This window comes from Xenopus tropicalis, chromosome 5, assembly GCF_000004195.4.
Source record: "Xenopus tropicalis strain Nigerian chromosome 5, UCB_Xtro_10.0, whole genome shotgun sequence".
Taxonomy (NCBI): domain Eukaryota; kingdom Metazoa; phylum Chordata; class Amphibia; order Anura; family Pipidae; genus Xenopus; species Xenopus tropicalis.
Window position 1 is genome coordinate 86,012,326 of NC_030681.2, and position 27,617 is coordinate 86,039,942.

The 27,617-nt window shown below is 38.6% G+C and overlaps 1 protein-coding gene across 1 annotated transcript in view; it reads left to right on the forward strand.

Moving 5' to 3' along the window:
* LOC100497718 (centrosomal protein of 162 kDa-like) overlaps positions 1 to 25,927 on the forward strand; it is a 39,243-nt gene extending 13,316 nt beyond the window's left edge. Inside the window, exons 9-18 of the mRNA XM_031902717.1 lie at positions 697 to 718; positions 4,264 to 4,427; positions 4,560 to 4,664; positions 18,374 to 18,601; positions 19,518 to 19,916; positions 20,129 to 20,448; positions 21,264 to 21,405; positions 21,954 to 22,052; positions 24,663 to 24,797; positions 25,621 to 25,927. Of these exons, the coding sequence (XP_031758577.1) occupies positions 697 to 718; positions 4,264 to 4,427; positions 4,560 to 4,664; positions 18,374 to 18,601; positions 19,518 to 19,916; positions 20,129 to 20,448; positions 21,264 to 21,405; positions 21,954 to 22,052; positions 24,663 to 24,797; positions 25,621 to 25,623 (1,617 nt within the window). The 3' untranslated portion in view covers positions 25,624 to 25,927. The remainder of the gene's footprint in view (positions 1 to 696; positions 719 to 4,263; positions 4,428 to 4,559; positions 4,665 to 18,373; positions 18,602 to 19,517; positions 19,917 to 20,128; positions 20,449 to 21,263; positions 21,406 to 21,953; positions 22,053 to 24,662; positions 24,798 to 25,620) is intronic.
* Positions 25,928 to 27,617: the final 1,690 nt, after the last annotated feature.

Sequence of the window (27,617 nt, forward strand, 5' to 3'; positions counted from 1 at the left end):
CCATTTTAAAGAGATTAATGCGGCCAATGAGGGATAGTGGTAGGCGGGTCCAGGACTTCACTTTCTGTTCTACTGTTTGTAGTAGGGGTAGTAGGTTTAGTTCCACAAATTTGTGAATATTTCTTTGAATTTTGATGCCCAGATACTTAAATTCCCTAGTCCATTGGAGGCCTCCGGGTAGTTGGGGTGGGGGTAGTGGTTGTGGGTCTATTGGGAAGACTGCCGATTTGCTCCAGTTTATTTTTAGGCCTGAGTAGTTAGTGTGCTTGTTTATAATTTCCAGGGCTGTGTTAAGTTCTATCTCAGGGTTGGCTAGGTAGAGCAGCGTATCATCTGCGAATAGTGATATTTTCTCAGTGACCCCTCCCAGTTTGAGCCCTCCTATCCTGGGTGATTGCCGTATAAGTGTCGCTAGCGGTTCCATGGCTATTGCAGTGAGGGTGAGAGGGGGCAGCCCTGCCTGGTGCCCCTCTGGAGTGCAAAGGGCAGGGATATGTTTTGGTTTGTACGTATGGTTGCTTCTGGGTCCCTGTACAGTGCTTTGATCCATTTCATAAAGTTTTCTTTAAACCCCATGCTTTGTAAGGTTGCCCACAGGTAGGCCCATTCCACCGAATCAAATGCCTTTTCGTTGTCTAGGGTAGCAATGACTCTGGAGCCTGCATTGTCATGGGTCACGCTAAGATTTGTGAATAGGCGCCTGATGTTTATGTCAGTGGTCCTAGTTGGGATAAAACCAGATTGATCTATCTCTATTAGCTGTGTTATCACTTGGTTGAGGCATTTAGCAAGGATTTTTGCTAGGATTTTTGCATCACAGTTCATTAGAGATATCGGTCTGTAGGATGCGCATTCTCCAGGGTCTTTGCCTGGCTTGGGGAGGACTATGATCATTGCCCTTTTCATAGAGTCTGGCAGGGGGGCCCCTTCTCTAACATCATTGAATAGGCTTACCAGGGAGGGGGTCAGTTCTTTTTGGTATTTCCTATACCATTCTATGGGGAGGCCATCTATTCCTGGTGTTTTGCCTATTGGGAACGTTTGGATAGCGTCAGACACCTCCTGTGCTGTTACGGGGGCTTCCAACAGGTGACTGCCCTGGGCATCTAGGGTAGGTAAGTTAATCCTGGCTAGATATGCTGCTATATCATCGGGCTCCACTGTTAATTTGGATTTGTACAGGGTTGAGTAGTATTCCCGAAATGTCTCATTAATTGATTTTGGGTGTGAGGTATAGTTACCTGTGGATGTTGTTATATTTGGTATCGCAGTGTTATGGGTGGGGTCTCTGCTCAGGTATGCTAGCAATTTGCCGCATTTGTCCCCTGATTCTAGGATATTGGTTTTATGGTATAGTATATCCTTTTTTACTTTCTGGGTTTGCGCAAGGAGGAGTTCTGCCTGCGAGTTCTGCCATTCTGACATTGTGTCAGGGCTGGGGTTCGCTACGTATTGAGCTTCTTTGTCTAGTGCTTGTTGCTGGAGTTTGTCTATTTGCATGGTTTGCTGTTTCTTAAGGTAGGCTATATGGGTGATATATTCCCCCCTTATATAGGCTTTAAGGGTGTCCCAAACAATTGGCTTGGTTGCCGTACCTTCATTCAGTACCAGGAATTCTGCGATAGAGTTGGCCATTGGGGTTTCTATGTCTGGGTGGTTTATCCAGTATTGGCTTAGTCGCCAGGTTCTGTCTTGAGGTTCTGGATTTAATTGTACATTCAGTATGATTGGCGAGTGGTCTGATATACCTCTGGCCATTATTTGTATGTCATTTGTGACCTGAGCGATGTCAGGGGACCCCAAGGCCAAGTCTATACGAGACAGGGTGTTGTGGGCCGCATTGAAGCATGTAAATTGTTTGCTCCCTATATTGCGGGCCCGCCATAGGTCTGTTAGATGGAAGGTGTCTAGCCACCTTGAAAGGGTCTGGTCAACTCTGTTGGGTATTGGCAGTCTATCTATAGCACTATTCATTACGTTATTAAAATCTCCCATTATTATGATGGGGGCAAATGGCATTTTGGTTATTTTGTCCATAATGGAGTAAAGTATTTCATCTGAGAAGGGTGGGGGGATGTAGATATTAGCTATTGTTAAGGGTTTACCCATTATACATATATGGATTATAAGGAATCTTCCCCCCGGGTCAGAGATTACCTTGTGCAGAGAGTACGTGCACGTTTTTGCAATTAAAATGGAAACCCCTCTAGAATAGCTTGAATATGGTGCGTGATAAGCTGCTGCCACCCATGGTTTTTTTAGTGTTGTGAGCTTGCTACCATCCAGGTGGGTTTCCTGTAGGAGTACTATATGTGGGTTGTGTCGTCTTATGTATTTGTTGACCAGGCCCCTTTTTATAGAGCTACCCAGGCCCCTTACATTCCATGACATTAAAATCACATTTTGCATTGACATTTCCCTTTAGTTATTTTGTACCCTGTTGCGGATTTTTCCCTCCCTCCTCCCACTAATTGTCGTTGTAAATACAGTCCCATCCTGGTATTATTCGCTTTATCCTTGCTGTTTGCATTAGTTCTGAGGTAGTGGTTGGTTTGGCAATGCTTAACTCCCTTTCCCCCCACCCTATCCACCACCCTGCCCAACTTGTAGTGGATTTAGTCCCGAACTTAAAACTGGTTCAATTAAGTATTAGAGGTGAAACCAGAGTCTTTGCGGCTATGGATTTAGTCTGTGCCCGGTGTTTGTATCTGGCTTGCCAGCACCGGTGCCCTTGCAGGATATATGCGCTTGCATCCTAAGGGTGTCAGGTGTAAGTGACCTCGTATGGCGAGGTGACCAATACTTATCTGCGGGGGGATCTTGCCGGTCTGTGTTCCAGCCATGTGTTTGCTTCTTGGGGTGAAGTAAAAAAGAGTGTTTGGCCATTGTCCACCACTCGCAGCTTGGCCAGGAAGAGCATAGAGTAGGGGAGTTGTAGTTGTCTTAAGCGTTTCTTGGTGTCTGTAAATTTCATGCGTTGTTTGCGGATTTCCACTGAGAAGTCTGGGTAGATGGACACTCTAGTGTTTTCGTACATGAGGTCTCCCTTGGTGCGGGCTTCTCTCAGGATCCTATCTCGGTCCCTGAAGTTTAGGAGCCGTGCTATCAGCGGTCGCGGTGGGGCACCCGGTGGTGCAGGTCTGCCCGGTATTCTGTGGGCCCTTTCAATTGCAAAGGCGGATGAGAAGACCGTTGGTCCAAATGTGTCTCGCAGCCATTGTTCTAGGAAGCTTTCTGGGTGTCCTCCTTCTGCTCTTTCGGGGAGCCCTACTAGTCTGATGTTGTTGCGCCTGAGTCTATTTTCCAGGTCATCTGCTTTGGCTTCCATGTTTGCTAAGCGTTGTGACATAGACTGGATTTGCTCAGGCATGGGGTTCACTGTGTCTTCAATATCACTGACTCTCCTCTCGACTTCTTGTGCGCGTTCTCTGATATTTTGTATATCGTGACGCAGTATAGTGAAGTCTGATTTGAGTTCATCAATTTTGCCAATGGTCATGGCATGGTTAGTGTTGAGTAGGGAAACTATCTCTGCCAGAGTAGATTGGTCCATCAGTGCTTGCTGTGCAGGGGGTAGGTGAGGATCTATGTCTCCCTGGTGTGCTTCACTGCTGTGTCTATGCATTATGGGTGCAGAAGAAGGGGCCTTGCTCAGGTCTCCCTGCTCTGTCTGTGTGCCCCCTTGTGTTGTGGTAGCGGATGGGGAGTCAGGCTGTGGCTCAGCATTGTGTAAGGAGGGGTCCCTAGCATAGCGCTCCAGCCTTTTAGCTGCTTGCGCACTTATCTGTATGCCGGCTGTGTCTCCTGCGCGCTTGCCTGGGGATGCATTTGGCACGTCAGTGTGATTGCGGGCGCCATCTTGGATTTCTCCTTCGCGCCGTTTGTTTGTCGGCTGTGCCCTGTTTTTCCCCATTTTCGCTGCGGTCGGCGTCGGGGTAGGTTGGATGTGTTGTGGGGAGTCCACCTGGGGTGTTGGTTGCCTTAGGATGCGGGGTTTTTTGGGTGATTTTCGGGCACTCGGTGCCGGAGCTCAGATCAGTGCGTCCTGCCTGCTCTACATGCGGCCACGCCCCCCCATGTTGCAGTTTCTATGAGAGATTAATGATATGTTTCTTCCTCTCCTGGTCCAATCATATTTTATTTGTAATGCTTTATTATTGTATACATTTCACTTACTTGCAGGCTTTTTGGTGTTAAAAATAAATTCTTAAATTGAATTAAAAATATTGAAAAATAAACAAAATTTCAAAATTACTTTGTTAGGTGATAAATCTTATGAAATGAAAATGATGGAAGAAACCTATAAACAGGAAATAAATGTCTTAAACAAGAAACTTAAGTGGTTTGCAGAGAGCCAGGAACTTTTGGACAAAGATGCCTATCGACTCAGAGATGCCTATGAACAAATAGAGATTCTAAAGATGCAGGTATTTTGCTATATACACCAGATGGGCTACTGTTTAACCTCATGAAAGATATATAACGTATAGCAGTATAATGTTTAAAAGAACAGCATGACTTTTAAAAATGTAGCATTCTTATTGTGATTTTTTTTGTAGGTTGAAAAACTTAAAAATGAAACTGGAAATCAGTCTGTACAGCAACAAAAGCGTGCAAAAGAAAGAGCTGCTGATGCAAAGCACATTCAAGATCTTGAGCGACAGGTGAGGTTTTGCAGATATCTAAAGTACCCTGTAAAATTAAAAGGTCATTCTGAAATACAAAAGGTAACTTCAGAAATGCATTAGAAGTTAGTAAATTTTACAGCAATTATAACAGTACATGTTTTGAGCTATGCTCTTTTTCAAGTATTGAAAAACACTTGAAAATGAGCACAGCTCAAAACATGTAGTTTTACAATAAAACACATTGGGGCTCATTTATCAACGCAACGCAGCGCACAAACGGACGCAATCATTATTATGCGCCATTATTTACGCACACGCAATTGCATATGCGTTACATTGCGCTGTGTGTTTTTTTTTACGGCAGTTCTTTTATTGCGCATGTCGCAAATACTGGGCAATAATGTCGCAAATATTTAAATTGTGGGGGTGGGTGTGGCCAGGGGCGTGCTCTAACTGCGCGATTTTTGCGCGAGCGCGCCCTTTGCGAGTGTATGAGCGCTATTTGCGCTTATATATGCGCAAATGTGCGCAGGTGTAGCTGCATTAAACTTTTAACGCCAGTTCATTTGTGGCGTATATTTGCGCGTTCTTCACCACTTGCGTTAGTATAGTCGCATATTTGCGCTAAAATGAAATTAGTGCAATATTTATAGTAATTAATTTATGTATGTCATTAATAAACTATGTTAATGTCTCTCAAACTTATGATATGTTAATTCTAATTATGAATGAACTATGATTGTTAATTTGTTTATAATGTTTCAATACATTTGTAATATTTTTTCATCTTTGTTTTTTTTATAAACACAGTTGCCCTTGATATGAAATGTTAATGTGAGTCTTTCATATCTTTTTTTAATTTAAACAACAACTGACTAGGTTGTTTTGTTAGGAAGCATGTAGTTGTTATGGATTTCTTACATTACCACCATTGTTCTCTCATATTAATAATGTTACATATATTTGCACATAATGCGTAATTGTTTAAAAAAAAAAAATATTCCTATTAATTATTTCATCCATTTATTGATTAGATCAAGTGTATTTACAGTTCAGTAACATAAAAGGGGCATATGTCTTTATTAGTACCGTTATTAATAGTAAATGATACACCCATAGGGGGTTATGTAATAAAGGGAGTAGTAAGGTTGCCAAGTACCAGTAAATGATAGCAACAAATTAATAGTTATAATTTTCTGCTCACCTTTTTTAAAAGCAAACATATTTTTGTTTGCTATGGGTTACTTAGTGTCATTTCTTACATATGTGATTTATATTTTTTTATAACAATACAGAACTTTATAAGATAAATGTAACCCTGAAAGAGTGTGTGACTATTATGAATTGCTCAGTTTGATTAAGTACTGGAATATTTTTTTTAATAATTGAATGCAGACATCATTTATGTTGTCATCTTTATTTCATATTTCTTTATATTAACAGGTTAATATTTTTTTTTTTTAAATAATAGACACGATTTACAGTTTTTTTCTTTGCAAATGTTCTTCCACAGTTCTGCCAATTATGCATCTGCAAAATAATAAATTCAATACATGTCAAAATATGAATTATTTATATTTGCACAAACATATCATTATGCTTTACATTTTGCACTATGCCTTTCTTTCTTGTATTTTTTTCTATTTAATAAATTTGTCGTTTGACATAACATTGTGTACAGATGGTCATTCTAACAGAATAGTGCTTTACTACTTACACTTTGAATAATCTGTGACATTTATCTTCTTTTTTCAATGTACAAAATTTGTAGATGTTGTTATTTTGTCTTTTCTTTTTTGTTTGTAAATGAGCTCGGGCTGAATTATCATTAATGTTGTAGCCTTTTATAAATTTCTTAAGTAGTTGTTACCTTTCTGCTAATTGTCCCTGCTGAGCTTAATTCATTAATCTCATTAAAGGCCAATTATTTTCAAACAACATTAACTTACATTCGATGTATGCTGTAGGGCAGTGCTGTCCAACTTCTGCGTTGCCGAGGGCTGGAATTTCTCTCGCATCCACTCCCCCTTTAAACCACACCCACTTCAAACCACACCTATTTTATCACAATGGTGGTAGTGCAGCAAAAACCCAAATGCATGGTCCTCACTGCGGGGATATCAACCACCATTCATATGTGAAAGAATTATATTATGTCATATTAAGACACACCCTTAAATCCATATGCCTCCTCCTCCCCGTGGAAAGCAAAGAAACCCCCAGCATATAATTACACACCTTAGGGACCATTTAATGGCTATTTCCAACTGCTAACAAACTCCCACAACAAACTTCTGCAAGGTTCACCTCCCACAGGCACCATAGGGCAGGCAGAGCCATCAAAACAGCCAGACAGGTGGGGGGCCACACAGAGGGGGGTCACGGGCCGCCAGTTGGACAGCACTGCTGCAGAGAATATTTAACTAAAAATTAATATTTCACTTCAGATGTAGCATATTGCACTCTGGGCTGCTTGAGTGAAACTGCAGAATCAGGAATTTGCAATATTAACATTCAATAAACTTACCAGTAAAAAAATCACGAATAAGTTGCCTGCGTATCAGCACGCCTTCTTGATTTATTTCACTATTTGGCTCAATGACATCCTCTGATTGTGGTGTCAGATCCTGTGCAATCTCCATGTTTTCCTTATGCAGGAGGGCAAAATTATGCAGTATGCAGCAACAAAAAATAATCTGACAGACTTTTTCAGGTTTGTACATTAAGGCACCCCCTGTTTTGTCCAAACATCTGAATCGACTCTTCAGAATTCCAAAGGTTCTTTCAATGATACACCTTGTGGCTTTATGGCTGCTATTAAAATTCTCTTCTGATTCATTTTGTGGATTAAGTAGTGGTGTTATAAGCCATGGTTTAACGGAATAACCACTGTCTCCTTAAAACATGAAAAATAAGAAATTACAAAAGTTGCCCTTTAATTAATGTTTTACATCTGACTAAAATGTAAATTAAAAACTATACCAACCAAGCAGCCATCCACTTCCAGCTTCTCCTGATTGCAGCCTTTCATGCAAGTGTGAGTTTCTAAATATAAAAGAGTCGTGTGTTGATCCAGGGAATTTTGAAACAACATCCAGAATTCTGCACGATGCATCACAGACAACCTATTTTGTTGATATTAAATGAGAAGGAAAGGCTAGTAAAGAGTTAATTTAAAGCTCCAGGCATACCTGCATTTTTACTTTAAATCAAGTTTACAATCAATAAGGTTAACATGTAAAAGTTTTAATTATATATAAAAATATATTGTCACCTACCTGTACATTAATGGAATGAAACCCTTTACGATTATAATAAAATCGCTCTTTGTCAGCTGGTGGAATGAGAGCTACATGAGTGCAGTCAATGGCCCCAATGACATTTGGCATTTGAGCAATACTATAGAAATCACTCTTCATTTTGGCCAAATTTGCAGGATCCATGTCATATTTGAGCAGCTCTGGTGCTAAACTGCAAATACCAGCCAGGACAAATTTTAAATGTTTAGAAAATGATGGCTGACTGTAGCCAGTGCATGCACTAATTGTTGTCTGGAATGAGCCCGATGCAAGAAAGTGTAATGTCCCTAATAGTTTCGAAATTCCAGGAATAGGAAGGCTGCGCTTTGTGGTTGGCTCTAGGTAATGTTTGATTTTGTCATATAATTCACAAATAGCTGTTCGACCTAGCCTGTATCTCAGTCTGATTTCCTCATCTGTTAATTGGGACAAAACAGTGCGAGCATTAAATTTTCGGGCAACTCTCAGCCTAGGTCTTTCAATATGATCTGAATCATCAAAATAATCTATTAGCATTGCTAATAGGACATGGTGGTGATTATTAAATAAAGCCATGTATCTCTGAAAAATATCCTCACAGAACTAAACCTGCTCGCGGTGTTTTCAACGCACATTTGCGTCACTACGCACGCGGAATATGTGGCCGGTACGCCACAAATAGCAAATGCGTTTATATGGACGCAAACACACCTACTATGCGCCAATTAAGCAGCATATGTGTGATTTTTAAAATACAAATAATACAAAAAAATTTTCATAAGATCACACCGTTTTGATATGACACTTGCTAATGTAACAATTAAAAATTATTTCTTTAATTTTTACATTGTTTATTTAATTTCTAGTTAGTTACAGTGGGGCCAGTGCTGTGTATCAGTGCCAGTGTTATAGTTGCAGGGCCTGAATATCTGCCATCTGTACCCAACAATTCTCACTGCATATAATGTGCCTTGGATGTCAGTACCCACTGCCTGCCTGTCTATCAAACTAACTTTAACACATCTAAGGCCTCCGACACACAGGGAGATTATTCACCTGCAACAACACAGATTTTTCTATGACAAATAATATCCCCGTGTGACACAGACCTAAAGGGGTGTTTCAATTTTAATGTAATGTTTGTGTTTACATTGGTCTATTGCTAAAAAATTTGCAATTGGTCTTCATAATTTATTTTTTATAAATTAATTTGTATTGTTATTCTGCCTCTTTCCATAGTTCAAATGGGGGTTAAAAACACTACTTGTTTACTAGTGTAAATACCACCCCAAGTAACCAAATAGCTGGTAAAATCAAAAATTTTGAGCTGATGAACAGAAACCTGAATGAAAAACCATTAAAATTAAAAAAATTGCAAATAGTCTCAATATCAATGCTGCCTACATTAAAAATTAATTGAAAGGTGAACTATATGTTTGAACTAACTGATCACACTTATGGACTTAATTGATCAACACAAATGTACACATTAGATTTAGGTCAGTATGTGTATGGCCCATGTGTAGCCTAAACAAACGAAGAAATCACCCTCCACCTATGCTTGAAACTCTTTAACCATATTATTTTGGTGAAGTGTGTAACTGAATGCTAAAATTGCTCTTGAATGTCACCTTATCAAAACACAGTCTACTGTTTATCCCTGGCTGCATGACACAATAATTATTTAGGAGTTAAAAAAAAATACAATTCAATCAAAAGCTGATCAACAAATTAAATTTTTATTTGTGTTAACAAAAAAAAAACAATCATTGTTGATTGATGAAACAAAAAATATTTTGCTTATTGCCTCCTCCAGCAAGTCAGATCTGCAAATATGCTAACACAATAAAATACAAAAAATATAGAAATTATATATCTAAATAACTTAAAAGCCAGTTCAAAATAACAGAATGCATATTTCAAAAGAACCTTGAATTTAAGTTTATGCTAATAGGAAAAAACCTATTTGTTGCTTTGAATGTTTTTTGGTTTCCCTCTTTTTTGACTGGCTAATTCAACATTACATTTCCTCTTTCGTGTTGAGCGCCTGAGGATTTTTGGTTCCTGAGAATTCTCCTGAGAATGTGCCTCTGTGTCACACTTTGGTTTGCCACCGTCACAGCATTGGGCATCTTGCTGGCTTAATAGATTTTCAACTAAACATGTATCGTTCGGTGCATTGTTTTGCTTTTGGGTAACGGACAATGGTGAATTTGGTTTACTTGTCAATTCTATTGTGTTAGTTTCTTCTTGTTTTGGCAAATCCCCTGTGTCAGATTCAAACAAACTACTATTTAGATCATCCACAATGTAATCAGTTTTGTCCGTTTCTACTGCCAGTACAAGGTGCCTTTCCAATTTCAAAAAGTCCAAAAAGGCTAACTCAACAGACTTCATAGAGGAGCACATGCTTTGTAATATGTTACTGTTGTCTCGTGCCAGTTTGAGTTGTTCTTTAGATACTGACAAGATCTCATTTAATACATTTAAACATTTATCTTGTGCAGGTCCTGTTTCCTTGCACAGATGTAACATTTCTTCTAGAATCACTTTTTTTTTACTGTCAATGCACACAAATGGTTTGGTATGGATTTTTGAAGTGGAGGCGATATCCTCATTATTTGTGTCTTGAATAGCGTCCTCATCCATGAATAATTTCTCAATTTGAGCTAGAAAAAAAAAAAAAAAAAATTATAAAAAATTATATATATATATATATATATATATATATATAAAATACAGACATAGTAAAACTTAAGTTGTGTTAAAGGATATTTTGAAGGGTAGTAGATAAGTGGATTTTCTCAAAATATGCCTAATATACTACTAAGAAGTATATTAAAAGTGTTGTTGTAAGCTTGCAAATAGTTTCACAATTAGCATTATGAAGGAAATAATGGCTAATATAAAGATGTATATTAATAAATTAAATAAAAGGAAAATACAAATGTTTTTAAGTGTTATAGTTAAATAATTTTTAATGTTTACTTAAAAATGTGCACAAATCTCAATCAATTCTGTCTCTCGTACTTTACTTAATACATATTTTATATAATAACTTTTTATTACCATATGTGCCGACAGATTTGAGATCACTACTATCAAGCGTAGAATCCCCTTTAATTAAGAGCTCGGGTATGGTCTCTTGTACCTTAAAGAAAAACATAATTTTTAATTTAAACCATTAAAAGTAGTTAAGTGCTGACAATGCTATTGGTTTGTTAACATGTCTACACTGAAACTAAACTCATATCATTTCAAACTCATCAACACAGAAAGATAGTGTTAGAAAGACAGATAAATATTATAATACACCTAAAAACATTTCAGTGGCAAAATAAATGACAGCTACGTGGTTTGCTGAATACTTGGTCATATTTAATAATGCAATATTAATAATTTTAGTGTAATCACTTTATATTATGTATTCATCTATGGTTTTTTGTTATTTTACTTAGAAGTGTCTAAAATTATTTTTGCATTAAGTAGAGCTGGTTTTTTATTTAAATTTTTGGATAATTATTTAATTTCATTTACCTGCGTTTCAAACCGATTAAGAGATGCAGTGTTCTCTTCACCACCACCAGTTTTGTGTCTTATTTTCTCAAGTTGGCCGAGTTTATCCTTTGTACGTCTTTAATTAGGGAATAAAAATAGTACATTAAATATTGCAACAATACAAATGTTCATGATGCCTTATAATACACTTGATTTCACAAGTCATGTGACAAGTTAACTCACTAAGCTACTATTCTAACAAATATCACTAAGTAGCATTTGTAAGAATATAATTTATTGGATAGTCACCAGGTCACAAGCATTCAGGATAACTTGTCCAATACCTGTATATACATTTTGACATTAATATATTATTGAGCAAATGGTATTGTTTAAAAACAGGCTAAAATAATGAATTACACTTTTTTAAAGCAAGAAAAGTTTTTATTATTAATAACTATTAAATAACTGTAGGGACCCATAGGGTTCAGCTCCCTATGGCCTTATTTCCCTACCTCTTCACATCTTTACTGTTATTGGATAGAGCCCACTATGCTCAGGTTACCGTTCTAAAGCTATTCCCTATAGGTTTAGCCTATTGGAATTGAATAACTTTTTAGGAATACTTACCGGCGAATATCCAGCCACCGTTTCTTAAGCTGAATAATTGATCTTGGCTTAACTCCAACAGCACAAACTTTACTTCTGATGGTTTCCCATATTTGTTTTTTCCTTTGATTAGTAAGTTTTGAAGCCAAAGATCCATAGAGCATCTCATATTTCTCAGTGACCTTAAAACAAAAATGTTTACAAATATTAATACGATATACAACACAGATAGACCTGCATTAATATTTCTGTAATTTTACTAATGTTATATAAAGCACATTGCCAACAGACATAACACATAGTATCCACTCATTTCTATTTAACTAGTCTTATGTTTAATAAACAAAACATTTGGAGATACTCTTGTGTACTGATAATGGCCAATTATATTGTTATTATGTATGGAGTTTTGCCCCTTTTTTTTTTTATAAAATATTAAACATAATTATGAAAAATTCACAATTAAAAGTTTATATTAAACACAATCACAATGTTAATAAATCTAAATTTTTGAAAACCTTTTCAGCTACTATTTTGACTTTTTTGAAAAATAAAACAAATATCAATTAAATTAAATTGCATGCATCCTGATACATGACACATGTTAAATTCATTAATGAAATATAAAAACAAAAACAGGATACACTTACTTCACGAATTAAGACTTCTAATTCTTCATCAGAAAATTTTGACATTCGCTTCTGGCTACTCTCAATAAGGCCAGATTTGGAATGGCCTTTTAAGTCTTCTGAATCCTCACTGGAAGATAAATCCTCACACTGGTTCCTCAAATTGTTGCCTAATTCTTCATATTCCAATACATTTTGGTCACAAGCAACACTTTTATGTTTAGATTTAGTTTGGCACTTTTTAAACGGAATCACATTCTCTGCTTTGTCAGTAGTAGAAGTGTTTTCAGACAAACCTTGGCAAATCAGATTTTCCTCAGTCACAGGTGGTTCAGCGCTTGCAGACTTTGTAGACTCCAAAATAATTGTTGGTCCAGCTAATTGTGGAACACTACTTACCACAGATGTGAGGTTTGTAGCTGTGGGAGCATTATTCAGGGAGCCTGCACTCTGAATTGTAGACTGAGCTCGAATAAAAGGCAAAAACTGCAGCAACTGTTGGAATTCTTTGTCAGTAAGTTGTTCTGCCATATTTTTCTCCTCCTGGAAACTTTTCATACACAACCTTCATGCACAAAACTTCTTGCAAAAATGTTTTCAACAAACGCACTTTCGCGCCATAAATTGCGCATAACAGCGTTATGACGCAGCACGCACCCGTAGCGACGCAACTTATCTTTCTTGCGTCTGCTTTGACTTTATTTGCGTCTATAGCGGCGCTTCTTCGATAGGTTAGCTGGGTGTGGCAAATGCGTGACGTCACAGGCGCACTGGATCTCGGCCGATTGCTAGTCTCAGAGAAAGATAGAGGAGCACTATGGCAGACAGTCAAAGAAGTCAAGCATTCTCTTCAAGAGAAATTTATTTTCTTGTCAAAATTTTAGATAAGAGAAGGTAAGCATGTGTTTAATAGACTAAATTAATTTATATAAATCTAATGAAGTTAATACTTTTAAAGGTCATTTGATTGTTGGAATATTATTTTCAAAACTTTCTCTCAATGATAACAGTATAAACTTAGACTTCATTCATGATCAATTATTTGGATTATTATACCATTAGCAAGATTGTGTTAAGAACAATTAGGAAATAATAAAATTATAACTTTAAAGAAATAGGGATTCAATTATTATACAATACACCAGAAAATGCAACCTGCCCTTTCCAAATTTGTGCTTCCAAATTTATAATTTGACTTGTGCTGTTTTATATCTATGTGCAGATATGACCGCATCCCAAGCTATGCGCAAAACTATCACTTTATGCGTATTAGCATAATTCAGGAGGTGCAAAAAATAATTGCAGAAAAAACAGGTCGTATGCGAACATTACGCCAACTACAACGGCGCTGGAATGACTTAAATAGACGAGAAAAGGAACGAATAAAGCAGATCCGCCACAGAATAATGTTAAGTAAGTGGATTTAATATGACCCATGTTATTGAACTGACCAAATCTGTTATAACGCACAATAATACCAAGTTTTTGAACAATTTTCAGATATAGCGGCACATTTACGAAGGCACAAACGCTCCAAGCGTACGTGCATGGATTTTTTCATGCGTCTGGGCAATTTTTTGTTGCGTGCGCAACTTTTTGCACGACTGTGCGATTTTTAGCGCGTTCAAAACCAAAATTCTGAAAGGCTCTGCCACTGTTTCCAATGGTTTGTTCCAAAAATTTGGTGACTTTCAGATCGCAAATACAATATTATCGTGACTAATACGATTTTTTCATGACTAATATGATTTTTTTCATAAGCATTTTTGTGATATTTGCAATATTCAAAAAATTTGGGATCCAATCAAAATTTTGCCCATTCGGGATTCAAATTCAGGTTTTGATAAATGTGCCCCATAGTTTATTTAATTTGAACAAAAATATCTAACATTTGTGTGCTAATGTCCCATGTGAAGTTTCATTTGTCCAGATTGTACTCTAGATCAGTTAGGACTCTGATCACATCTATTAAAATTAGGTAATGCAAAATAACATTGTGGCAGGACATCCAGTGGTTATGTTGTGGGGTTAAATAAGTCCTGAGTGTATTTATTTGATTTAAAACATATTTGAATAAGAACATTTATATCTTATATCTTATTTTTTTCACATAGACTGTGCAGAGACAAACAGCTCTTAGACATAGAAATACTATTAATAAATTATTTATATTTGTTTGTTATTATAAAAATACTAATTTCATGCATTTGATTATATTGTAATAAAATTCCATGACCACTATAACATTCTCCCTTAATATGACGTAAATTTTTTTTTTTTTTATGAACATCCCCAATAAGGATTAGGTGAATTACTTCATTAAAATATAATTGTATATTTATTTTTTAACAATTTTAATTTTCATTTCAATAGATAGACAACACATAATGAAAAAGAGGTGTAGTAAAAGGACACACCACCATTCCAATGTATCATCTGATAAGATACCTGGGGCCCAGACTACATCCAAAGCTCAAGCACATCCAACAGTGAAAGAGCCAGTAGCCGGACCATCTGTCCTGCAAGCTCAAGGAAAAAAAAGGTCAAAATTGCAATCTAAACCACCTGAACACCAGCCTGTAAAAAAATCAGCAGGCAAAATACCTCAACAACACATTTTATCACAGGCTGTACAAGTAGAAGAGCAACAGGCAGAAGCTGAGGTATGTGCCCATATCACTTTGCCCTCAACTACACCTCAGCCTTATATACAACCGGCAGCCTATGATGATCAGGCTTCTGATCCTTTAGAGCCTGCATCTCAACACCATGACGAGCAGCCTGAATTGCCAACATCTGATGATATTTCAGATATGTTTTCTACACACATGTCATCACCACAAGCTTCGGCAGGACCAGAGGCTGAAATTGAGGCATGTAGCAGCTATGCCGAAATCCCACTCTCTAACTCACAAGAGTCATTTTTGTGTGTCAATATGGAGGCATCCAAAGTTCCTTCATCATATTGTAGTTATTGTCATTCCTCTTTACTTGAGAAAATCGATGTTATTCGTCAAGAGATGGAAGTGTTCAAACAGGAAATTTTTTTTAAAATTGATGAAAAATTTGCTAGTCTGGAACAAATAAAAAATAATTAGTGTGTTACGACAGAAAAGTTAAAATCCCAAAAAAACATGTTTATTATAACATAATGTTAAATAAAACTACTGTTTGTTTGCATAATTGTTTCTTTATTCTTTATTTTATCCTTTATACAGAAATGCATCATATCTGGATGTTCAGCACCTGTAGATTACATTACTCATAGAGCACCCTGAGTGGGGCAGGAGGGGTCTATACTTTAAGGGATAATTACAGGGGCCATAAATCTCACTGGCAAAAACAAACAGCACAATATAACACAATAACACACAGTACTCTGTCAGGCAACCACCCCTGGTATCTTCCTCACCCCCCTCCCAGGACATATTGCACTTTTGTTTACTTCTTGGGTCCTAGATTTAATTAATGGGGTGCAGGGCCGCCATCAGAAATCACGGGGCCCCTCACAACAACATTTTCTGGTCCCCCCTCCCACCAGTACAAAGGACTCACAAACATGAGACATTGGTAGCCAGCAGGCCCCCCCTAGTCAGGGCCGGATTTCTACTTGGGGCGCCCCAAGGCCGCCACCATTCGGCGCCCCCCCACCCCCGCCGTGTAAACGCGAATGCGCATGCGCCTAACTTGCGCATGCGCGAACAACCCCTATCGCTAATGCGCATGCGCAAGCGCCTAACTTAGAACTCCCATACGGAGCAGTGGGGAGATGTCCCCATTGCTCCGTATGGGAGCAAAATGTTAACATTTGCTTGCGGCGGGGCGGCATGCCGCCCCTGTGTATTTGCTGCCCTAGGCCCGGGCCTTTGTGGCCTTGCCACAAATCCGGGCCTGCCCCTAGTACATTGGTAGTCAGCAGTGCCCAAACCCTAGTACATTGGTAGCCAGCACAGCACAGCCCCCCTTGTCTACGGTGGCTCCTCCGTTCACGATAGCACTGCACTTCTGAGTTGCGAAAGGTTGTGCCCCGTGCGTACTGACATGCATGTATGCACGGGGCATGACCAATAGGATCACCTGCTGACCACCAATGACAGGGCCCGGAATTGATTTAAGGGGGCCCGAGCTAATAAGAAAACTGTAGCCCCCTTTTAAAGTTAAAATTGTCCGGGCCCGGGACAACTGTACCCCTGTGCCCCCCTAATGGCGGCCCTGATGGGGTGTAAGGCTATACTGTGGGAAGGGAGTTTAGCCACCCACGGTTAGCAAAGGGTTAATGTTATACTGAGGGAGGGGAGTTCAAGGCCTTGTAAGGAATAGGAGGATCATTAAATGTTAACTAAGATGCATTTCAGTTTAACATAGGCTACACGATAACAATCATAAAGCCAAGTTAGGCGCAAATAAAGGCGCAACACCGTCGCACTATGCGAAACAACGAACGCAAAAACCACACCGTTTGCGTCCATATATGCGCTACAAATGCGCCGTGACCTTGCGCCATCCATGCACATAATTTATCATACTGTTTGCGACCTCACGTGCGCAATTCTGCGGCCACATAAACGGATTTGTGCGTGGCGCATCTGTTTGCGTTCAAATTAACGCATGAAACGGTAAGCGACCGTGTTTGCGATATACTGATAAATATGCTTATGCGCAGGGCAAAAATTATGCATCTGCGACTACTACTGCGCTGCGTTGCGTTGATAAATGAGCCCCATTAACTTTTGCGGTACTGACTGCGTTTTACCGTTCTTTCCACTCTAACTCTGGCTATTACTGCACCTAAGGCAAGTGTCAGCGGTCAGGGTGAAACACCAGCCATGCTTGACTGTAACCTTAGGTGTCATTTTTGACTGCAAGTGCAGTTGTGGGGCTACTTAATTAGCCACAATCAGTTGCATGACAAATTGCAAAAGATTACTTTTATAAAAATGTGCTTCTTGAATGTCTGGATAGTTGCGCTCAGTGATGATGCCTTCCTCCTATACTGAATTAAGCAAAAGTGCATCAATAGGCACCACACGTCATTATGGTGACGAGTGCCAGACATTATGCCGACCAAATAGAAATTTTTCAGAGGAATTGCATCCAATATGCCCCAAGATGCAAAAGAAATTGAAGCTGCAGTCTGCTCCTTGCACTGGATTAAGTGTGAAGACACACAGAGCTTACTAGTAGCATCTACTTGTTGTTACATGAGGCAATTATCAGTATTGTCTATGCAGGATATTTTCTGGTGTCTAGTAGCCGTGACAAGTAGCTGCTACTAAGTAGCTCTATGTGTCTTCACCCTAAGGGGCACATTTACAAAAGCACGAACGATCCGAGCGTATTTTCGCCAATTTTTTAGGGCGTCCGCACGACTTTTTCGTACGGCGCACGACTTTTTCGTACGGCGCACGACTTTTTCGGACATTTGCACGGAAAAATCGGAAAGGTTTTACTACTGTTTACAATTGTTCGGTACAAAATTTCGTGACTTTCGGATCGCCAATACGATATTATCGTGACTAATACGATTTTTTCGTAAGCATTTTCGTGATATTTGCGATCTTCCGAAATTTTCGTTTCCAATACGATTTTTTTCCATTCGTGATTCGGATTCGTGGATTAGTAAATGTGCCCCTAAGGGTTTGGCACAAGGCACAGTGCTGTCAGATACTCTGTATTTAATGGAAAGAGGTCTGGGTAACATTACTAATTTTTGTGTGTGTGCCTTTCACAGGTTAAGGAAATGGAGGGAATTATTAAGCGAAGACACCCTAATTCAATCCTTGCTCTGACTTTTGCTGCTGCAGCTGCTCCTGAATGTGATGATAAGGATTCAGCCAAAAAAAATACCATTGCATTTTTAGAAAGAAGAGTTAAAAAGTTAGAAACTGATCTTGAAAGTAAAGACGATGAATCAAAGAAAAGTCTGCGCACCATGGAACAGCAATTCCAAAAAGTCAAGGTAACTTTCTTAAATGTTGTCTTAGAAGATGTGTAACTCAGAAAAGTGCCCAAGCACAATAAGACCTGTTCCACATACTCAAATTATCTAATAATTCTATACTAATACAAATGCAATACAAACTCAAGAATATGTAGAAATAAAGGGGACCTAGAGCTTTTTGTAATACATTCCATCTTACTTAAAATTTCATCAGTAAACTGTTTCCTTGTTAACTCATTTGATAAAGTAAGCTGTTTTCAGTGTTTTCTCTCAGTCCAACTGAGTTGTGTCCTGAAGATCTGTCAGAAAATGGTCACTACTTGAAAACACCCCCATACCTTGTCTTCTGCTTTCACTTGTACCTGCAACTCTGCAGTTTGGGTCTCATCGCCTTTTTCCTTTATATCATCCATTGTTTTAACCTCCGTGTCACTACCTGTTCTTGGTTTTATTTATTTTTTATTTTTCCATACATACTTTTATATTTTGTATACTGGAAATTTTTATTATTTATCCTTACCAAGCATGGACTGGGATTAAAAATAGGCCGTAGCATTTAAAGCACACAGTGGCCCAAACAGCCCCCAACCAACACTAAATAATGATTGTCTATGGCAGCCCCTCTGACTTTTCCAGAATTCACACATTGCCAGTCTGGGCCTGATCTTTACCCTTTCCTCTTATGTGGGAGTGGTTAAAACTTTTAGTTTACTACATACATTATCATTCCTTACAAAAATAGGCAAACACATTTTGTAGAAATATATAGGATGTATATATGTGTCTGTGCAGAGACTACAGCATAGCATAGCATGTGTTAGAGTTGTTAGAGACTGACAGATTCATATTTTGTCAACTGTCATCATTTGAGTCTCAATGGAATGTTTAGTTTTTCTGTGCATGCGTATTACTTTCTTACACTTTTTATCTTTAGATTCAGTATGAAAGTAGAATAAAAGAACTTGAAGAATTGCTTACTCACAAACTTATAAATCCCCCTCAAAAACCATTTGACAATTCAACAAAAGCCCAAAAGTTTGAGGATGAGCTGCTGATATGCAAAGAGACTCACCAAACAACAATACAAAACCTTCAAAGGCAAATAGATTTGCACAGGAAAAAAAATTTAGTTTTAGAAAACAATGAAAGGAAGAAAGAAGCCAATTTGTCTGACATTGGTACTAAAGTAGAAGAGCATTCTAATAAAGATCTGATTGCAAAGCTCAGCCAAGAACTGATTGCCAAACGTATAGAGATTCAAGACCTCACAAAAACTGTTGAAAGACTTCAGAAGGAAAGAATGATCATGCTGTCTGTAAGGGCTTTGGCACACGGGGAGATTAGTCGCCCGCGACAAAACTCCCTGTTCGCGGGCGACTAATCTCCCCGAGTTGCCTTCACCTGCCATCCCACCTCGCGAGTCTTTTTCGGCGATTTCCCGAAATCGCGCCATCGCGTGTGCCATCCCACCGGCGACTTACATTGTCGTCGGTGGGATGGCAGGTGAAGGCTACGCAGGGAGATTAGTCGCCCGCGAACAGGGAGTTTTGTCGCGGGCGACTAATCTCCCCGTGTGCCAGAGCCCTAAAGAACCCTTTAATCAAAGCTGCTGATAAGAAGAGTTCTCAAGCGAGAACTGATATCTCTGCCCTTGGTAAAAGAAGTATTAGAGACAATATGAATTTTCCTGGAACTTTAGATGAGAAACAGTATCATCCAGGGACATTTGCTGATATTCATATCTCTGATGCACAAGCAGAAAATACAGCATTAAAATGTGAAGTGGAAAGACTGTCTTTAAAGATAAATGAACAGAAGGAGACATTTCAAACCTTGTTATCTCAAGCAGAAAACACTATAAAGAGGTTTGTAAAGGCATGAACAGTTTGCTATACTTATTAATATGTATGTACCACACCACTACCTCCCCTTTCCTAATCAGATTTGCTGAAGCTTTACTTAAAGGTAAAGAAAAGTGGATTCACTGTGTGATGCTAAAATATTAGGCACCCCCCAGTGATTGTAACCGCATACCTGATACCCCAGCTCCTGTTAGGACAAAAATACACCAGCCTGGGGTAGCTGTGAGCGATCCCCTTTCATCTGTCTTTGTTCTTCCAAATCCCGGGGTCAGTGCATGCACAGTAGGGTGAAAATGTTGCCTTTCTTGTTAAAGTTCAGCTTTTCACTCTACTGTGCATGTGCAAACATCGTGACGGCAGAAGAAGGAAGAGGATCACTGTCTCACAGCTACACTGGGCTGGTGCGGCTTTCTTCTGACAGGAGTTTTAGCCGGGGTTTTTAAGGTAAGAGATTACAGAAGAAGGAAGGGGATCACTCTCACAGGTACCCCAGGCCAGAACAGAACCACAAGACAGAGAGAAATCAGTTGGCTTGCTTCAAAGTGGAATGCATACAAAATTGGCTGCAAGTCAGTGTTGCAGGCAGTTTGTGACTTTTAAAAGTGTGTGTTTTTTTTTTTTGCTGTACAAAATGGGAGGTACTTGAGTTTCTCCTTAGCAATAGAATTACATGTAAAATTTAGCTACTGCCACATGGTGCAGAGCAAGGGTGGCTGGTAAAACATATTTCTTGCTTAGTGCTTAGCAAAATAGATGTTTATATAATTATTTATTGGGTAGAATTTTTTGTTTTTCAACAAAAATCTTTATATTTTTAGATTAAAAGAAGAAGGTTCAGAGCAAGCTTCTGCCCTGAAACTCTTACATCAGAAAGAGGTAGAAAAACTTATTTGTCAGCATGCCATTGACCATTCATCATCTAAAGTTGCTGAATTAAGCAGTAAAACATCTACACAGGAGGTAAAGAATGTTATTCAATTACAGTCTTGGTTACAATCTTGTTTAATTTATTTTTGCAGCACTATGCATGTTAAGTAGGTATGTCTTGTAGGTTGTCACAGTTTTCCCCTGAAATCTGCTGCTCAGGTAAATTACCCTTTAGCCATAGTTACTAATTTTTACCAAATGTTTTTATCTACAGAGGTGTTGTCCTGGTGTCCTATGTGTTGTAAAAGAAAGTCCTTGGCACAGTTCTAGCAGTATCTGACATACAGCACAGGGTTCTCTTTTGATGATATAAAGATATGTATATGCAGTCAAAGGCTGTGTCAGTGTATGTCTTAATTTCTTCCACAATATATATACAAAGTATTGCCAGGCTGGACCTGCCTCTTTTCATTAGATTTTAAAATATTGTTTCTTCAGTTGACCCACAAGAGTGCTAGTGAGGTTGAATGCATGGCTCACTGTTAGTATACCAATTTCTACTACAGGTCTTTAGTTTATTAACAGATTTTATATTTTCGCTATTTATCAGATTGAGAATAATTTAAATTATTTTAAATTAGATACTCATAAAGCATCTTCAAACACAAGTGAAGGAGCTGCAGAAGGATAGAGAATCACTTTCTGTTTACCGAATACGAGAGGAAACTTTACAAAAAGAGGTACAGTACATAGATTTTCTTTTCATGTAGGCCAAGGACTACTCACTGTGATACCCGCTGCAATTGGTGGAGTTCTGTGTAATCTAGGTAGTGTGTAATCTAGTAGTCAAACTAACAGGCCTATGGTTTTTAGAAGCATGGGGTCTCTTTTTGAATAACGGCACCACATTAGCTGCTCACCAATCTCGGCACCATGCCAGATATCAAACCATCCTACAATAAAAGGTAAAGAGTATTTGTATTTCCTGGTCTCTCTTAAATGTATTCCTGAGTCAACCAGCTTTCAGTAGGGTTTATTAGAAAGGAATCCTTCATTAGCTGGTTCCCTGGTTGTGTAAAACAGATAAAAAATAACATTTCCAAAACTTGTTTTTCCCCTATTCGTAACCAATTTACCTTTCTCTGGTACTAAGGGTTCCATCCATTTCTGCTTATTTTTTTATTTACATACATAGGGCTATGACAGGTGTAGCTATTGTCACCAACAGGAAATTGCCTTTGTAATGCAAAGGAATGGGTCTCTCCACATGTAAACCAATTTTCATGCAGGGATTCTGCTGAAAAATATGGAGTGCATTTTCCTGTGATTAAGCCAGCAGTCCCAATTCTTCGGCATTATATTGTGAAACAATCTTCTTCGGTGACAAATACAGTAGCTGCATCTGTCATTGCTCTAAATATGTAATTAGTAAATAAAAAATAAAATTCAGAAAGGGGTGCAACCCTTGGTACCAGAGTAAGGCAAACTGCTTACTGAGAGCCTGTGTTGGCTACACAGAGAAGTTATTGGTGTAGAAATGCAAAAGTATGTAGCCTGTAGCTCTACACAGGCTGACACCATTCCTGTCAATGGAGCTACAGGAATGAGTGCATGACAGATGAGCCACATTTCTCAGCCTTTGTAGGAAAGACTGGCGGAGGACAGTGTATGATCCACTGCATAGGCGGATTTTCAATTAGAGTAAGTTCCCTAAACTTCTTTGGCACCTTTAAAAATAAATAAACTTACTCCATTCCTGCACTGTACTGGAACCTTTTAATACCTGGGAAATCTTGCTTTTTTGCAAACTCTGTTGTAATTAGCCGTGCTCTGATTGGATCTTTCTTTTTGTTGCTTCTCCAATCAGAGCACAGCTCTCTTGACAGACAGTAAAATTGACCAATCAAGGCACAGATGTAGGCAGGGCTGGGGAGATATTACAAACTGAAGGCAGTGCAGTAATGAAGTCTGATAAGAAGGATCTACAGGCTGTAAACTTTACCAACTCTGAACTTTTGCTGCAGATTTTATCCCACTCCCACAGGTACTATCCTGTATATGTTCTAAAGGCTGAATCACTAGCTAAATTAAATAGTTTTGTTGTCATCTGGCATCTATACTATCCCTATCACCCTTGGTTCAGTCCAAAATTAACTATTTCCCCCTGAAAAAGCTAATTGTGCATGGAAAAGAGAAGTGCATGTATGAACACCCTAAACATCTTAGGGTGAAAAAATCACTCCCATCCGCACTTTTTCACAGTATCCCCGGAAGTCAGTGGCAACCGCAAAAGATAGTTGGGAGGTTCACTTTTAAGTCTGCAGTGAATCCACTAAGCAGTGGTAAAATGTTTTCAAGAAAAAACTCTGAAAAGTCCTGTTGTTTTAGACTTAATTCTACTAGATATCCTCCGCCTATGATCCACTGCGTGTTCCCCTGGCCTTAGGCCTTTGGGGCAGATTTCAGGTATTATACTCACACTTTTCAGAATAATAATAGTGAATGAAAGTGAACCCAAATCTCTCCCACAGAGCTACTTTTGCTGTGAGTGTAAGTAGTGGCACTTGTCACCAATAACAGCCTAAAAAATGATTACTAGAGAGTTAATTGCAATATAACTCTGAGGGTACAGAGGGTAATTTGCTCTGTATGTTTATAGCACATCATATTCATCTTGCATGAAGCAAGAAATACATATCTGACAAGTAGAACAGAGACCTATGTGTACAAGTAAATATGCAAGAAGAAATTTGCTATATTTTTTTTTCAAAATTAAAGAAAATGTTAGTGTGTGTGCGTGTGTGTGCGTGTGTGTGCACGCGCACTTGGTACAGGTATGGGACCCATTATCCAGAATGCTCAGGACCTGGGGTTTTCCGGATACTGGATCTTTACGTAATTTGGATCTGTATATCTTAAGTCTACAAATAGGTTATTTAAGCATGAAATAAACTAAATGGGATTATTTTGCTTCCAATAAGGTTTAATTTTATCTTAGTTGGAATCAAGTACAAGAGAGAACGGAAATCATTTTTGAAAATTAGAAATATTTGCTTATTATGGAGTCAATGGGCCTTCCTGTAATTCGTAACTTCTGGATAACGGGTTTTTCAGAAAAAGGATCCCATACCTGTAGGAGGCTCACACCTTTTTCAGTGTGTAAGTGATTCTGAATGGCATTTGGGTGATGGGCCTGATAGACTTTTTCCTCATTTGCTTTCCAGCCGCATATAGGCCTAATGCCTAGAGCAATATATTGGCACACCAATATTAAATCATCTCTCAGATTAATCAGCATGTTCAAATTTATTATTTGATTCTTCGTCTTTTTGGGGGGTTTTATATTAAAGGTGGTAAAACTCTTGGAGGAGTTAAAAGAAGCAAAAGAGCGTTACACTCCAGAAATGAAAGACTTTTTAGCACTGGAACATAAGATAAAATATATGGAAAAAAGACATTTACAGAGGGAACAGGAGCTTCAACAGGTAAGGTCCTATGTTTATACACAAAAGTAACTGAAAAGTATTACAGAAATTAAGCATCACAACAAATCTCTTTTTGTGAATCACTAGTAGGCTGGCCTGCTCAATGTGATACAGTGATACAGGTATATATTGCATGTAATAACATTTATGCCTGTTTGTTAGCTCAGCTAATTGTACTTGTTTATATATCTGGTATTATATTAGGTTAAAGCTTCTTTTAGCTCCTGACTTATAAAAAGTAATATGCCAGCCTTCCTGCTGTGTGTCTGCAAACCAACTGAAATCCTCAGTTTTATCAGAACATCATGTCAGCTGGAGGGCTGATCTATGCTGGCTTGTGTCCTTCAGTGCCAGGCATGGAAATAGAAGTGCAGGGAACTGTGTATGCACAGAGCAGACAGGATTGCATCTCTGATTGAACTGGGGTGGCCAACTCAGAAAGATATACAAGAGACATTTAATCTGATTTGCAAAAAAATACAAAAGGTATTATGAAAAACTCAATTTTGAAACATTAAAGAAAAACTTTTTTTTAAAAAAAGTGCTTTTACTGAAGTTTTCAGAATAGCAATTACATGATTGTGTGAAGCCTTCTGGAATAAGAAGGTATTTCTGTGTTTCATGCTACACACATAGCACTGCCTTAAACCAAAAATGAAAGGCTTTAAAGAATAAGTAAGCCTTTAAAATAAGTAAATGTAAAATTGGTGAGAGTGCTATTCTAAATATGTTTGCAATTTACATGAATTCTATTTTAATTTCAATGATTATTTAGTCTAATAAGGAAACTATGTTCTGTTAATATGAATTAATTTTGTTACAGTAGCGCCAACTGCTGGTCAGTTTACGACAAGGTACTTGAGAAGACACAAACTCCTTGCAGAGAGTGCCCTGACTTGGATTGAACTCAGGACCCCAGCGCTGCAAGGCAGAAGTGCTACCCACTGAGCCACTGTGCTGCCCGTTCTTAAATATTTATTTAAAAAAATTGAAAATAATATTAAGTTATATGTTTTACCTGAAGATTAGATATTTGCCAAGATTATTGCTGAGTTCTAATATAGCTGTAAGCTTGAAAAACTCATGGATTGTTTTTAAATCAATTTAATAAAGTTTGATTTTATTTTTAACATTGGTGTGCCATTAATTTTGTATCTTCCTTTTCACTTGTAACTATATTATACACATATTGTGCACCCAATTCTCTTGTGCGAGGTTATTTCTTTTTCTGTAGAAATGTCCTTTCTGGCTAATGGTACAATCTGGTAAGTATAGCAATGTAGGAATAACAATGTTCAACAATTTGAACACAGGTGGTAGAGTTCCCAGACCTAGACATAAAATAGATACAAAGAGTGGCTGAAGTGTAGAAAAAATGTAGGAGGGGAATGCTGGTTGAAGAATGTACACTTGAGGTCAAGCCAGGGAAAATAGAAGCCCATTCAAGCAGGATTGGACTGGGGTGTACCAGGGCTGCTACTCCAGGGGCCCCCATACACCCTGGGGCTCTGATAAGCCATACAAAGTGATACGCACCTGACAACCTAAGCGTCCATCAACACAGGTTCACGGAACTCACACACCTGCCCTCGGTTATTATTACTTCCAGGACTGTGTTGCACTTACACAGCTAACTTGCACCTAATGGACTGGATCCGAACAAAATTTTCTGTGCTGGTATGTTGGCATCAGCGTCTGAAATACGTATAACTGCAATTCCTATAATATGAATGAAAATAGCATCTGCATTGCTAAATGACAAGAACATTTTGGAGTGTGCTAGTTAGTGGATACTTGCAGTTAAACTGGGCTTGTGAGGGAAAACAAACAGCAATCTTCTATTTACTGATGAACGTTCATCAGATGTGCTGCTCTCTACTTACTAGGGCAGGGATCCCCAACCTTTTTTACCCGTGAGCCACATTCAAATGTAAAAAGACTTGGGGAGCAACACAAGCATAAAAAATGTTCCTGGGGTGACAAATAAGGGCTGTGATTAGCTATTTGGTGGATCCTATATAGACTGAATGCCTAAAGGATGTTCTGTTTGTCAGTACATCTGGTTTTTATGCAACCAAAACTTGCCTCCAAGCCAAGAATTAAAAAATATGCACCTGCTTTAAGGCCACTGGGAGCAACATCCAAGGGGCTAGGGAGCAACATGTTGGTCACAAGCTACTGGTTGGGCCCCATTGTACTAGGGTAATGTAAACACATAGCGTAGCCTTTAGTTAGATGTAAATAGCCACTATGGATCAAAATAGAAATTGTGGTCTGGAATTCCACTGAAATTGCTTTCTGGAACACGAATGCAGGCTAAAAGCTATGGTACATGTGGCATTTGGTCAGTGATGGGCTGTGAATATAAGCTCAAGTAAATGGGAAACAATCTGGGAAGGCAAGGGTGCCACTGCTATGAGGTGTGATATGAGACTCCCCTCAGGTGGCAGTGCCCGGCAAGTTACCAGGGGTGGCAAAAAGCTGCCCCTTGTAACTTAAAGAGCCGAAATTCACATTTTTAAATCGCTAAACACGGGGGGCATCAACTTGGCCGCCTCAGCCGTCTAGGACCCCGGAGGCAGCACTGTGGGGAGGGTAGCAGTATTCTGATTGCTGCCACAACTAGAGCCACTAAGGACACAACTCAAGTGCGGTCAATCAAAACAACTGGACTTTGGAACAATCTATCAATTGATATCAAAGCAGTAATGACATATCCGATGGGAAGAACTCAACCTGTTTTAAAAAAGAAATGTATATGGTGTGGCAGAGTGAGGGATATTTTGTGAGCAAAGAGGCAATATTTCTGTCTGTAGTGCT